At 36.2% G+C, this 14,506-nt stretch overlaps 1 protein-coding gene across 1 annotated transcript; it reads right to left on the reverse strand.

Annotated features, from left to right (window-relative positions):
* Positions 1 to 221: 221 nt before the first annotated feature.
* LOC126613954 (L-ascorbate oxidase homolog) lies at positions 222 to 3,252 on the reverse strand. Its single transcript, XM_050281589.1, has 9 exons — positions 3,159 to 3,252; positions 2,832 to 3,015; positions 2,624 to 2,733; positions 2,264 to 2,534; positions 1,955 to 2,054; positions 1,523 to 1,868; positions 956 to 1,321; positions 776 to 857; positions 222 to 668 (listed from the first exon to the last, which is right to left on the reverse strand). Exons 2-9 carry the CDS (start codon positions 2,976 to 2,978, stop codon positions 471 to 473), a joined length of 1,620 nt encoding a protein of 539 aa, XP_050137546.1. The 5' UTR covers positions 2,979 to 3,015; positions 3,159 to 3,252; the 3' UTR covers positions 222 to 470.
* Positions 3,253 to 14,506: the final 11,254 nt, after the last annotated feature.

Genomic DNA, 14,506 nt, shown 5'->3' on the forward strand with positions numbered 1-14,506 from the left:
TTTTACTTTTTTTTTTGTTGGACCATGAATCTAGGGTTAAATAGACGCAATTTGGACCGTGCTATGAAAATGCCTGTAAACATTTCCTTATGTTTCTGAGCAACCAAACAGAAGGATTATATCTTTTCCTTTTTAATTGCTACGGTGCTATCTTTTGGTTAACTGTGATGACTTATTCTATAGAAGCAGGAAAACAGAGAAGTAAACATTGTGCTGGGGAGTATAGAAGCACATAACATAATAGAAAATGAACATGTAAGAGAAATGAATCCTCTATGGGATGTGGTAGCAAGAAATCTAACACAATGACCCTTTGAAACATCTTATTTCCCTCAATCCTAAGCCTGTTTCCCCATTCTTTTTCGACAGTCACACCCTCGTAACTGAAACTTAAGAACTACCAAATTTAAAAAATAAAAATAATGAAAGAACATACGAGTTACATGATCAAAGAGTAAATAAGTTTGCTATCACTGCTGCTTGGCCTTGCCACAAAGCAAAGCGTTCAAAGGCATATCGTTCTCAGTATAAACGCTGTGTTCATTGTTCCAAACTCTGATGTATAATTGCTGCCCCAAATACCTCTTAGACCAGATTGCAGATCTTAAATTCCACATACCCTTGTTGTCCAAAGAGACTAGCACAGCAGTCCAACCAAGTGGATATACCTGTAAGTTGTGTACACCAATTAACGTTGATCAATATAGAACGATAAAATCTCAGAAAGTATGCATAAACTGGATGAGGTTAAACGGTACAAGTTCCTGTCAATTACCTGAACTGTGTGTCTCGGTACAGCATCGTCCAAATTGTAACGTCTCGTCATATTTAGTGTCCATTTAGCAGCAGAGCCATATCTGTGAAGGCGAACAAATATTATTAGACAAATTGTTAAAAAAATATGATGTCTAGGCAATAATTTGTTATACATATGACAATTGGTCATAGAGCTTACCCAACAACATAGGCGCTGTATCCATCCAGGTGCCAAGATTGAAGTTTAGGCTCGGTGTTCTGGAAGACAATTTCCACGAAATCATGAAGGGCAGTTCCTATGACAGAGGCGCCATATACTGCAGGGCCTGGAGTCGGTGTGTCCTGTATCGTGTTGAGGTTAAACACGCCGGAGATGTTAAACCAATCAGCGAGCTTCAATGGGGTCTCCGGATCAACATAGGAGACGTTGTTTACGGCATATCGAAGCATTCCATCAATCTTAGTAGCAGTATTGGCCAAAAGTAGTCTCCTGACAACTGGAATAGTTCCATAATGGAATGAGCCCTGTGGGTTAGGCCTGGCTGCATTTGCCGTCAAATTTAATCTTCAAGTACCAGAAAGGAAAAAAAGTTAATTCCATATATAATTAGAAAATCATTAGACAATAATGCTAGGCTCACCAAATTTGATTGCCAAATTAGATACTCAGAAACTGTCACATCATTTGGTGAACAAACTTTATTCGCCAACTATATATATGCTTCTGAAAATGGAAATAGAAATGTCTCTAGGAAGTGATTGCTACCTGATTGTCCTGGCTTGCTTCATAGACCAGTGAATCTCATAGGTTGGACCAATTGGCAATGGTTTTGAAGCAGGGGTGTTAGAACCAGCGTAGCGGAGATATCCAGTGGTCGTGAGGACCGGCTTTGTGAATCGGGTGGAGGCAACGATGTAATAGTCCTTGACTGAACCGTATAGCGTGACCAAAACAGCCACGGATTGACCTGGATGAATGTCAAGTGATTCATACACCTCTTGCAAGGTATTAGCTCCTTCAACTTCAACGAGTGTCATTGTATGGTTCTGAATCCTGAAGTTAATTGAAGTTTCTATGCCCACATTTGAAACCTTGAACTTGTAGGTCTTTCCTGAAATAACCCAACAGAACTTTGATTACAAAATCTTCAAAAACAGAAATGGTATACAAACACTTTTGAGAAGCGCTAATGCATACCCTTTTCGCCAGTAAAGACTGTATTTTCAGGAAGCCCGTTGATAAGAAGACCATCAGGAAGTGGAAGATTTTTGCCAGAGTCCAATATTTGCTGCAATTCCTGAAAAAATAAGAGCATTTATCAGAAAGTTATTCTTGTTATATGGTTTGTAACAATTACACTCCGAAACTTTATGTTGCCAGCCTGTAAATATGGACCACTAACATGTCATGCTATATCCAAAAAAGAACATTTCCCTACTGCTAGCATCGACGCCTAAGAAAGAGTAAACCAAGTGAGGAATATCCATTACTTTATGAATTACATACCTTGTGGCCAGTCTTGTACCAGTCACCAACAAGCAGGGTAAACTCGCCGTCCGGAATAGGATACGGCACTGGAATGACCGACCTATTTGCAACATTGAAACCCCCAAAACCTCCAGCAGCTCTGTGCAGTTTAGTTGAAGGGAAGTAGGAGTAGGTTCCAATCTGATCTTTCGTTTGAAACTTGTATGTCCAGTTCGTGTTTGGAGGAATGGGGCATTGGGTTCCAAGCACTCCGTCTTGCCACGTCGTTTTTCGCTGTTGGATTCCGTTCCTGATTTCCCACAGCAAAAGAAATAAGTCCTATGACGAGCCATGCATTTTAAATCTACAACCATTACAACTGCCAATAAAAATACTCACCATGTAATGAGGAAAGGCTCATCCAACATGTTAATCACGTCCACGATTATGTTGTCATTTGTCACAGCTTCAATATTTGGCCCAGGAAATTGACCATTAATAAGGATACCCTGCATAATTAACCACAATTGCTACATTAATTAAGCAGAAGTCATACATACAGAATTATATAATAACATTATGTTCATGAAGGATCAAAACGCCAAACCTGTTGAGGAACACCCAACGGAGAAATGGTTCCATATGTTACAGTCCATGTATAATACAAATATGGATCTTCTGCGTTAATGATGCAGAAAGAACTCAAGCAAACAAAAATTCCGACGAAAAAATGCACGAAAGTGGTTGGCCTCATTGTGCCAGCTCCTATATGTAGTCCAAATTTCAGATTTCTGCACAAAAGAACAAGTTCAGGCAAAACATACTAACTAGTACATATTGGCAAAAACTACACATTCAAACTTACGGAGTATTTTGTACTAAAAAAAAAAAAAAACTTAAGTATGTACGTAGATAGAAATTATGAAATACGTACTCGAATTATTGTCAGTCCTTCCCCAAGAGAGATGAGGAAGACTGAAATGAAGTGCAAGTGTAGTAAATACTCGTAGCTTTGTGGTTGAGCTCTGCAAGTTCAGAGATGGAAGGGATTATATATAAGTGGCAAGGGAAGGAAGCAGCCGTGAAGAGCCCAGAGGGGCAATGCCAACGTGGATATATGGATCTACGCGAAGACCGATGAAAAATCGAGGTTCATATGCGGCGCACTTCATGCACAAGCAGTCAGCTACCTGCATATGCTACTATTTCACAACTCATGGTTTTAGCTCACACATAATCGATGATTAATTATATTCATTATATGTGTATAGTACGTATATAGTGTAATACCTCTATGCAACCATTCATTTGATAGAGTTAATTATTTGGGAGGTTTCTATCGATTTGCTCCCGCACTTGTAAGTGCTATTTTCTACACTAAACTTTAGTTATCTCCATAAATTTTTACAAATAGCCAATTACCTCATTCCTCATCGTTAGATTATTGCATCCTAAATATCGTCCATATTTGTCACATGAACAGCGTTGGAGCTAATAAAGAAGGTGAAAACTTCATTTTTTTAACACTAGAATGAGTTGCTACTATAAATAGGTCGATAGATCAGACCTGCACGATTTGAAGGGAAGTAGAATTGGTTTGCAAATGTGAATTTTAGTAAGAGCGAAAAGTCCTCATAGTCTCTTAAGTGGTTCATGAGATATACACGTGATGCATGGAAACTTAAAAAACTTAAGGTTACGGAGGGAGTTGACTATTTACAAATAGTTCATGAGTACATTAACTAAAATAAAATCATGATGAAAATTGGCCAAAACCTCATCGATTCGACTTGTGCTAATTACTAAACATATATATTTAATTTCTAAAATTATGCAAAAAAGGGACCAATGAAATGAATGAATGCAATGTTATTTTTTCAACTTTTTGCTAGTGATGAAAATGTGTTGTGTACGTGAGGGTGGTGGTGGTGGTTTGGACTTTGGACTCATGAATTCGTCGGTGGTGCGCGATGGCGGGAAGGAAAGAAGAGATCAAGCGGGAGCTGCGCAGCTTAGAACGGATCTATATTAATTGCTTACTTTTGGGATGATTATAATTATAATCTTAGATTTCTTTGCCTGACTGGTCTTTGTGGAGTTGAATTAAGTGAGTCTTAGATCTCTCACTCAGAAACCCCACATGATGATGAAAACAAGCAGAAAACCAAAGACCATGGAAGGGCAGAATGGTCAGTTTCCACCATTGTCATCTGTTTCTTCACAGATCACAAGTCTCTGGCTTCTCATTTCCCGCCTTGTTGGCCGTTGACAGTTGAGCCAGGTGCAACCGTGCAAGTTGAGCTTCATTTTAAAACCAATCAACACATTCCTGTTAGACGTTTTTAACTGAGACTCTCGTGCTAATATGTGGTATTACTAATTTATTCATGTTATAACATGTGAGTTTAATTATTATTTATTAATATTACATCATAGATCTATAATATATCAATTATGTCAATAATTTATTTTATATAACGTGAATTAGTAACATTGCGTAATCGTCAGATTGTTCTTGAAAGGTGAGAACAGGGCAACTCATTTGAAATTTAGTTGATTGTGCCATTCTCATCTTCAAGAACAAATAGACCTAAAGCTAATAAATATGTCCGAGGTGGTATGGAGTGGATGTAGCGAGAAAAGTACAAGATACAAACACTGCTGGTGGAAGCTTCATCTTACTGAGACTATGTATGGTTTATTGATCAAACATATGTTTCTTACTTCAAAAAATACAAGTCAGCAATAGCAGAAAATACGCGTATAAGAATGCTCTTTTCTTTGTGCCTCAAAATAAATAAATAAAGTGAAGATCCAACACACAATGATAACTTACGACATTGAGAAGTATATATTTATGACATTATTGGTTGTATTCTATCTATAGTGTACAACGATCCTACACATGAATAATGCTAGCTACCCTTTGTTTTGTTTAATTTAAATCCAGAGTCAATTAACCACATTATTAATGCAAGTGTGAACACCCTCCATCGTACATATGGTATACAGTCAATGAAAGCTTTTTTGATGGGCAAGTCAACTTTTAGAGTAGAACTGGCAATGGATCCCAAGGAGAGATCTCATAGGGAAAACAAGATCGTCCAGTATTTGTTAAATAATGAGTTTTGGGGCCAGGTATTAAATTACACATGTCACATGGAATCGAATTCAATTCCAACACTCGTGAAGTTCAATTCTCATCATGTGGCCAATCCAGAATACGGGTTATATCTAGTTGGTGTTAAGCTTTTTTTCATAACCAATTAGTATTAAGTCTCTCTCTCTCTTGGTGGCGGCAAAGCAGTTTAAGACCCCTCACATTGATAAGGTTATTAACCTATGAAACTATGAAGAACTAAAGGAAACAATGGAAGCAGAGGGATTGACAAGCAAGAAAGATGACGAGAGAGCTTTGTATAATTCGAAGAACAGCTATTACAATATGCAGTAAATGGTTCTCACAACAACCTTTTGTAGTAACTGATCTCTATTACAAAATAACTCAATTACCATTTCTAACAACTTTATACTAACTAACTCAATTCATTTAACTACTTAACCAATGATACAATGCCACATGGCTCAATCACATGATGTACATATGGTTATTACTCCCCCCTTAAATGAAGCTGAGCTATTGAAGATGAGTTTGTTGCAGAATTCAACCCCAATCCGTCTTCTGCAATGTTTGAGAAAAATTGGACTATGTAGTCCTTTTGTGAACACATCTGCTACTTGACCATCTGTTGGAATGTAGTGAACCATAAGATCTCCTTTTTGAACATTTTCACGCACGAAATGATAGTCGAGATGTTTTATTTTGGAGTGAAAAACAGGATTTGAACTCACTGCCAAAGCTGATAAATTGTCACAATATAAAGAAGGTGGTAGTGATATGTGTTGATGAATGTCCTTGAACACTAAACGGATCTAAAAGACATCAGTTGCACAGTGAGCTAAGGCTTTGTATTCAGCCTTTGTTGAACTTCTAGACATAGTGGACTGCTTCTTTGACTGCCATGAGATTGGATTTACTCCTAAATATACAACAAAACCTATAATTGATCTTCTGGTGTTAATGTCAGCTGCCTAATTCGAGTCTGAGTAAGCAGTGAGATTGAAATCCTTGCTCATTATATACTGTAGACCATACTCAATAGTACCTTGTATATATCTCAAGATTCTCTTTACCAAAAACATATGTACATTAGTTGGTTGTGTTATGAATTGAAAAACCATTTTCATTGAATGAGCAATATCAGGCCTAGTGAAGGTTAAATATTGGAGAGTCCCAACTATGCTTCTACAATGACTAGGATCAGATAACAAGGTTCATTCTCCAGCAAGAATCTAAGTATGAGGCTTAGATGGTGTTAATGTAGACTTACAACTGTCCATACTTGCTTCCCTTAACAGGTCTTTGGCATATTTAGTCTGAGTCATAAACAAATAGTCATCTTCTTTATATTGTATATGTAATCCCAACAGAACTAGAAGCACCCCTTGTTTCAAAGAGAGGATGACGGGTTATTCACATTTCATTTGATGGTCAGAGGTGAATTGAAAACTAAGCAGTGGTAATTCTAAGGATTCCCCCCCTGGGAAAAATAGAGATGTCTGGAAATCCTGGCTATTCTTAGCATGATATTGGGGAATCTCATTGCTATTACTCAAACAAGCATGAAAGTATGCTTGGGTATTCGTCCATAGGTCAAATTGGACCATACACACAAGCAAGATCATCAATTACGGCTTGTATTTTCATTGAGTTTATGAGTTATATCATCAACATAAAGTAATAGAAAAATTATATCTCCATCATCTACTTTTACAAAGAGACTAGTGTCTGAGAGGGGATTTAAAACCAATAGCTAGAAGATAACTTGTGAATTTAGAGTTCACACTTTAGGAGCTTGTTTCAAACCATAAAGTGATTTGACCAACCTACAAACATGATCAGGACATGTAGCATCCACAAAACCTTGTGGTAGTTTCATATAAACCTCTTCTTCTAGGTCTCCATGGAGAAAAACATTCTTAATGTCAAGCTGCCTCAATTGCCAACTGAATTGAGCAGCCAAAGTTAGGATGATTCTCATAGTAGTATGCCTAACCATTGGACTGAATGTCTCTAAGTAATCCAAGCCTTGCTCTTGACTATATCCTTGTGCAACCAACCTAGCTTGAAATCTTATTATAGTGCCATCTGGATTTTTCTTTACCTTGTACACCCATTTACTTTCAATGACTGATTGATTTGATGGTGGTGGAACTAATACCCAGGTTCCTTGAGTTTTAATGCATTGAATTCCTCCTGCATGGAAAATTTCCATTCTGGTTTACTTGATGCAAATTTAAATGTTTACCTCACTGTCTATTATGTCAACTAAAAATGAAAACCCTCCAGAGAAATGCTCACTGAGTTTGCTAGAGCTATCATCAGTATAGAAATCTTCAAGTTGTAAAGAAGACAACTAAGGTAATGAAGCAAGATATCCAACATAACCCATTCTTGTAATGGCACTAGTTTGTAATTTGGTTTGAATACAATTTTGATTTACAACTATTGTGACTGAATCATTGTTACTAGGAGATGAGGTAAAAAGAAGAATTACCTATAATTGTGCAGGCTTAATGACATGAAGCAAATGAGTATTGGTGAAGATGAAAGAGTATTTGATGTCCCAGATCCCTAAAATTCTAACTCTATTGACATACTACCTTCTGATTGATGCAATAAAGTACAGTTATTCATCCCATTAGTCTCAGATATCACTTGATTATCATCACTTACTAGAGAAAATATTGTTATGGTACAATGAGATAGTGAACTCTGTGACCTTGCATGTCTTTCATTTTGCTGTCTATTTGAAACTGGTATAGGTATGATGACAGGTAAAGATCTTTGTTCATCATGTCTAAGTGTCATCCCATTACTTCCATAGCTTACTATTTTTGCAAGAAACAAATATTCATCAAAACACACATGTCTAAATATGATAAATTTCTTGGTTTGTATATTACAGCAGATAACCCCGTTATTGCATTGTGAATATCCCAAAAAGACACACATTACTGATCTTGGTTGTAATTTGTTCACATTGTATCGTTTTAACCATAGGAAAACAACTGAACCAAAGATCATTAGTGACATTATATCAGGTGCCTTCTTATATAGAGTCAAATAAGGTGAACTGAAAGACAAGCTTTTGCAAGACATCCTGTTTATCAATAGCACTGAATGAGCACATGCAAAATACCATAACTCAAAGGGCAAACTAGCAGCAGTAAGAAGAGTGATTGCAGTTTCCAAAATGTGCTTATGTTTCCTTTCTACAACTCCATTATGTTAAGGAGTGTAAGGACAAGATATTAACTGCAAGATACCTTTATCAACAATAAAAGAAGTAAAACACTTGCTTGTATATTCACCCCTCCATCTGTTTGTAAAGACTTGATTGATGTACCAAATTGGGTAAGAATAAATTTGTAGAACTTGACAAATATTGTAAACACATCACATTTATTGCTCATAGGAAAAATCCAAACATATCTTATGTATTCATCCATAAATGTTACATAGTATCTATATCCCTCTAGAGATTTTACGGGTGATGGACCCCAAATATCAATGTACACTTTTTCAAAAGGAAATGTACATCTATCAGTTCTAACTGGAAAGGGAGTCCTAGACATCTTGCCTTGAATGCAAGAAATACAAACACCATGCGTATTATCTGATTGAACTAAAATATTATATTGTTTCAACATTGAAGCCATTATATCATGAGCTGGATGTCCTAGCCTTTAATGCTAGACATTATTCTTCACTACTTTACCCAAATATGCTGCTAGATCCTTTGTAATGAACTGTGAACCTCTTGTATTTGTAACCACAAGAATCTGGAATAACTCTTCAGGCTACCCTTTCCTTAACTCTTCATGCCTACTCTTTCCTTGGTACACTATCTTCCTTGTCTTCTTGTCCTGCACAAACAATTCAGATTCATCACATATAAACCAGCTTTTGTTGTTAGCACACAAATGTTTCACAAAGAGTAAACTTCTTGCAATGTTAGGTGCATGTAGAACTTTATTAAGAATTAGGGAGTGTGTAGGAGTATGAAGTTTATTAAGAAAGTTGAAGTTCCACAATAAAACCAATTGGTAATATGGAGAGTAACCCAACCTCTTATAAGCCTATGTAAGGTCCCTCATAGTGTGGCGAATTTTCAAGTCTAAAATTTGGACAACACAACGGAATGACATGGAACGCGTGTAGCCGTTTGGCTTCACATGTGAGATAACCTGCCCTGATATCATATTAACCTATGAAACTATGAACAACTAAAAGAAACAATGGAAGTAGAGGCATTGACAAGAAAGAAAGATGAAGAGAAAAGCTTTGTATATTTTGAAGAACAGATATTACAATATGTAGTAAATGATTCACAACAACTTTTCGTAGTAACTGATCTCTATTACAAAATGACTCAATTACCCTTTTCTAACAACTTTACACTAACTAACTCAATCCATTTAACTATTTAACCAATGATACAATGCAACATGGCTCAATCACATGATGTACATTTGGTTATTAAAGGTTAATATAAAGTTTCCTCCAAGGCGACCATTCTAACGACTAACTACAATACTTAGAAACAATTAATAGTATTACCATTTGACATTTAAATATGGTTCTTGAATGTCATTGCAATATCAGACCATCTGATAGTAATTGTATTAAGTTTTTCTAAGTATCGTTACGAAATTATGATCAAGTGAATCTAAATTATTTTATGGAACAATATACTTACATTAAGAGGTGAGGAAAAAAATTAGTTTCGAACTCGCTATTTGACCTAAGACTTCTAACTTACAAGTAAAAAAGTACCACAAGACCATAGTTCTAAGTTTTTTTATTTTTTATTTTTTATTTATTTTTATGTTTGTCAATATCCATAGTTCTAATAGTGTATTTGTTTGGGCTTATTAAGTTTCATTGGACTGGACTAGACTACTTATTAGTGTAATCCAGTAGGCACAGGGATTAAGTTTAGAACCCCCAATTATCACAGGATTGCTAAGCTCGTCTTCTTGCTCCCATGTCCTGCTCGTCCTCGTCTTGCTCCTCATCTGGTAAATTCTAAATCCGACGATCTATGTCTTTGATTTTGTTTTGTAGATTGTGAAATTATAATTGGAGTCTGATCAATTTTGTTGTTTCGGGTTTGAAATCTATGAAAATTTTGAATTTTTAGCATAAAGATTGTCAATTTTTTTGGATAATTTTAGTTTTCTTGAATTTAATGGTTTTGAGCACATTAACAGCATCATTTCCTTTCACTATATAGCATATACTCGTGGCACAAGAGAAGTACGAAGGATTGTTTAGGTCCTTGTCAATGTTTGTTCTCTCAGCTAACGCAGCTGCATATACTTGGTGGTGAGGATTTACTTTTACGAGGTATTTCGTTATCTCATTTCTTTCAAAGTGGTGGTGTTACTAGGTTTGCCAAATCTGCATGGATGAAGCCATTAGTTGCAGCATGATTATAGTTTGTCTAAGCTTAATTATGATATCCAGTTCATTTGATCCAAATAGCAGTTCTTTTGTTATATATCATGAGTTCTTCTGTATTGAAATTGGAGCTGGCTTATCACCCTAGATAGAGTTGCCACTTTAATTTAAGAGAAGGCAAATATGGAGAGGCTCATTAGCATTCCTATATTTTGTGAGACGGGAATTGCTGTTGTGTTAAATTTGGGGAATTTCGGATGCCATACACTTAGTTTTGGGACTCAATTCAGCTCATAACAACAAGACTTCTGAAGACATCCTCTAACAACATTTGTGGAGCCATAGTGTGTGTTTGCTTCTTATTGTAACATTTGCTTGTGGAATATGTTATATATGTTCTATAAATGGCTTTTAGTGTAATATTTATATTGTATTTATTTTCAAGTAGGCCTTGAGTTTCAAGCATTGGATGTAATTTTATCAATTGATACAATTTTTTACTGTGTGGTATTCCACATTATTTTGGTATTAGATTTCTATAGTTAAAAAATACGATTCATTTTTCACTGATTTATATTATCATGCTTATTAGTCCGATACTGCACCAAATGTTTCACTAATTTAGTTCAACTTAATCCTTAAAGTTAGTCCAGTTCGAAAGTCCGGTGCAACAAACGTACAGTTAAGTGTAACTTTGAATTTAAATAACATGCTTTTAAAATAAAACAAATTGGATTATACTTATTAAGCCCACCATACATGCAATACTGGATTACAATACCCATTTGTAAACCATCATCTAGCCCATGTGTAGCCCAACTGTCTTATTCGGGCCATAGGATCTGCAAAAGTTATTGGCACACCTTTGGATGATTCACTAAGCTCCTCTGATAGGACACAATTTTTATTTTTTATTTTTTATTTTTAACAAACGATATTACCTACATTAAGGAGTGATAATGTGGTTCAAATTCACATTTGGTGAGAATCGAACATAAGATCTCTCACTTACAAGTGAAGAGGCTCACTTACAAATGAAGAGGTATATCACTAAACCGTAGTACTAAGTGACTACACAATTTCCTTTTTAATTACAACAGTCATAATCAATTAGGCTATGTTTGGATAAGAGATTGAGAACAAGTTATAACTTGGCCTCAGTCCCTTAGAATTTGGAAATTCTTTATCAAAATATACGATTTCCCATTCCTTCCTTGCCGAGCCGCCTCTCTTCGCCATTCGAAGTACTACCTCTGCCTTCCCTTTCTATAACATACCCCGGCACCCTCCTTTCCAATCACTAAGAAAAAATCAATACCAATCTATCCAAAGCCCTATCTAAGTAAAGTTTCGTCTGTTATTTTTCGGCCCAGGGGGAGTTTGCTCGACCCATTCCCTAGTCTCCCGCACTTCTCAAGTAGTTATGGAACGGACGTATGTCCTTCAATGAAAGAATAGATTGATATGATATCAATAATATGTCAATGTGATTGGTGCCAAAAAAAAAAAAAAATAAGCCAACATATTATTAATGTATTTTTTAGAATATTGATGCACTCATTTTTTAATAAAGAACAGATGCATAAAGAAATTTTGTCAAATAGATGGTTTAATAATGCTCATCATGTTCATGATTCATGACCATCTTACTTATCCGGTTCCATGTGCTAATCATAATTAAAAAGGATTTAATGTGACAGATGATTAGTTTTCCTTTTTGAACAATATATATAACAGATCATTAGTCGGTGCATCATAGTTAAAAGTGTTGAGTGAAAATGAACTTGCAAGGCAAGAAAGAGAAGTAAAGTGTAGAAATTAGAATTTGATCGGATTTTCATATATTTTGAAATTTGAATGTAATCAATTAGGATTTTAAAAGACTAAGAAATCATGATGTAGTCAAATTAAGATTTAAGAGGATTTTAAAAGTACAACCAAATCCACTAGTAGTCTAGGATTTTTAAAAAGTCCACACATGTCTAGGTGTAGTGAAAATGCCAAATATTTGCTAGAATTTAATATGTGAGGAATTTTGATGAATTTGAGGTGAGTGGTATACTAAATACCAAATGCCTCAAGCAATCCACCCTTCACCCCTAGGGTTTCATTTCAAGACCAGAAAATTCCCTCTGCACAAGAGGAACATTCTTCCGCCAATTTTAACCCTGCCTGAGGCCCAGTGACCATAAATTCCTATATCCACCCCTCCATTTTTGCATGAAGATATTGCCAAATCCTGAAGAGATACAAAATTCTAACCACTCGGTAGGCTTGATAATTTAGGACAATTGTGAATAACAATTAGAGAGAGATGGGAGGCCCTGTGTAATTGTAATTGTGATTGAAATGGACGTTACTTTATGGCAACCCTCTGTAATCAATTTCTTAAGAGAGACGAGGTGGGACAAATTTTGCTCAAGGGAGAAAGCCCGGCACTTGTGCTGCCTTTTGCAGTTGTGAAAGAACGCAGCAAGTATCTGCTAATGCACCGGTGTTTCTTATTTTCTCGTATCACCAACTGACAATCATGGGTTCCACAATACAGATCATCAAGCGCAACTCACGAATCTGGCTATCATCAATGATAGATTGGATGCTCGTTGATCTTTCTCCTGCAACCCCTTGTGTCCTCAGCGACTTAAAAATGAAAATCTAGCATTTAGAGAAGACAACAGTCTTGCAAATACAAACAAAAAATATCATATTGTGTATGTCATATCAAGCAACAAAACGCAGAAAGTACCTCATGCTTTGAAGTCACAAAATTTGTATTAAACCTACTGCTGCATTGTGATCCTTGTAACTGAATCTTATGGGACAATTTCGGTCTTCGAGGACTAAGACCTTTTCTTACAGTTTGAATCTAAGGAATCAGTGCTGAAGTAAATAGCATTAAAAATCTTATGGTTTGTTAAGCTCGTTAGTCATATTCATGTCTCTGATTATCTGAGACTTGCAGATATTGCTTTAGTGCTGCAAGCAGCTTGGACACCACAATAAGAAGACTTGCTCAGCACTCTTTTGATTAATCAATCATGTCTATCGTTTTTTTTTATATCGTTTTCACCTTGGGTATTGTTTGGCCTTGGATGCGCCTCGCACAACTCCTCCTGTGTGTACGGTGAAAGTGATGATTAGCTTGAAAGATGCCTCATGCCTCTGCGGGGCCTGTGATTAGGCTCCCAGACTATCTATCAGAACCAGATGAATGTTGAGCGTCAGAACTAGATGAATGCTGAGTGTACCAGTATTGGCCAAGTGGTGATTTCACACTTAACCCTATCCTTATCCCTAAAAATGTGTTTTTGCCTTCTGCAAAACCATTTGCTAATGACCGCTATGCCTGCCCAGTTGCATAGGTTTGCCACCCAGTTTTGCCACGTCATTCAATATCTTGACTTCTAGGCTGAGCTTCCGTCTTTAGCCTTCTTTGCCTTGACGGTCTAGTGCTCTCCGGGGGTTTTCCGTGTGATTGGGTTACGTTTTAGGCCCAATGTCCAATTTGGGTTCATACAGGTATGTTTTAAACTGTGACATATATCCACTCTTTCATTATGTAAGCTCATTTAGTATCCAACAGTTGTCAAAAGTGAATCATATTTTTACTTGAAGCAATGTGCACATATGCACCAATCCATAGAAATGCTAAAAAATCCATGAAAACTTTAAAAATCCTAACAAATCCATCAAAGAAGTCCATACAAATTCATAGAAATCTATAATAGAAATCCATACAAAATTGTAAGTCTATT

Source organism: Malus sylvestris, chromosome 2, assembly GCF_916048215.2.
Source record: "Malus sylvestris chromosome 2, drMalSylv7.2, whole genome shotgun sequence".
In the NCBI taxonomy this organism is placed as follows: Eukaryota; Viridiplantae; Streptophyta; class Magnoliopsida; order Rosales; family Rosaceae; genus Malus; species Malus sylvestris.

Excerpts from the sequence above, each read along its gene's own strand:
- LOC126613954 (XM_050281589.1), bottom strand. The coding sequence starts at position 2,978 with ATGAGGCCAACCACTTTCGTGCATTTTTTCGTCGGAATTTTTGTTTGC. Across the intron at positions 1,869-1,954 it reads AGTCTTTACTGGCGAAAAGG|GAAAGACCTACAAGTTCAAG; the intron begins GTATGCATTAGC and ends GGGTTATTTCAG. Across the intron at positions 858-955 it reads TACAGCGCCTATGTTGTTGG|ATATGGCTCTGCTGCTAAAT; the intron begins GTAAGCTCTATG and ends TCGCCTTCACAG.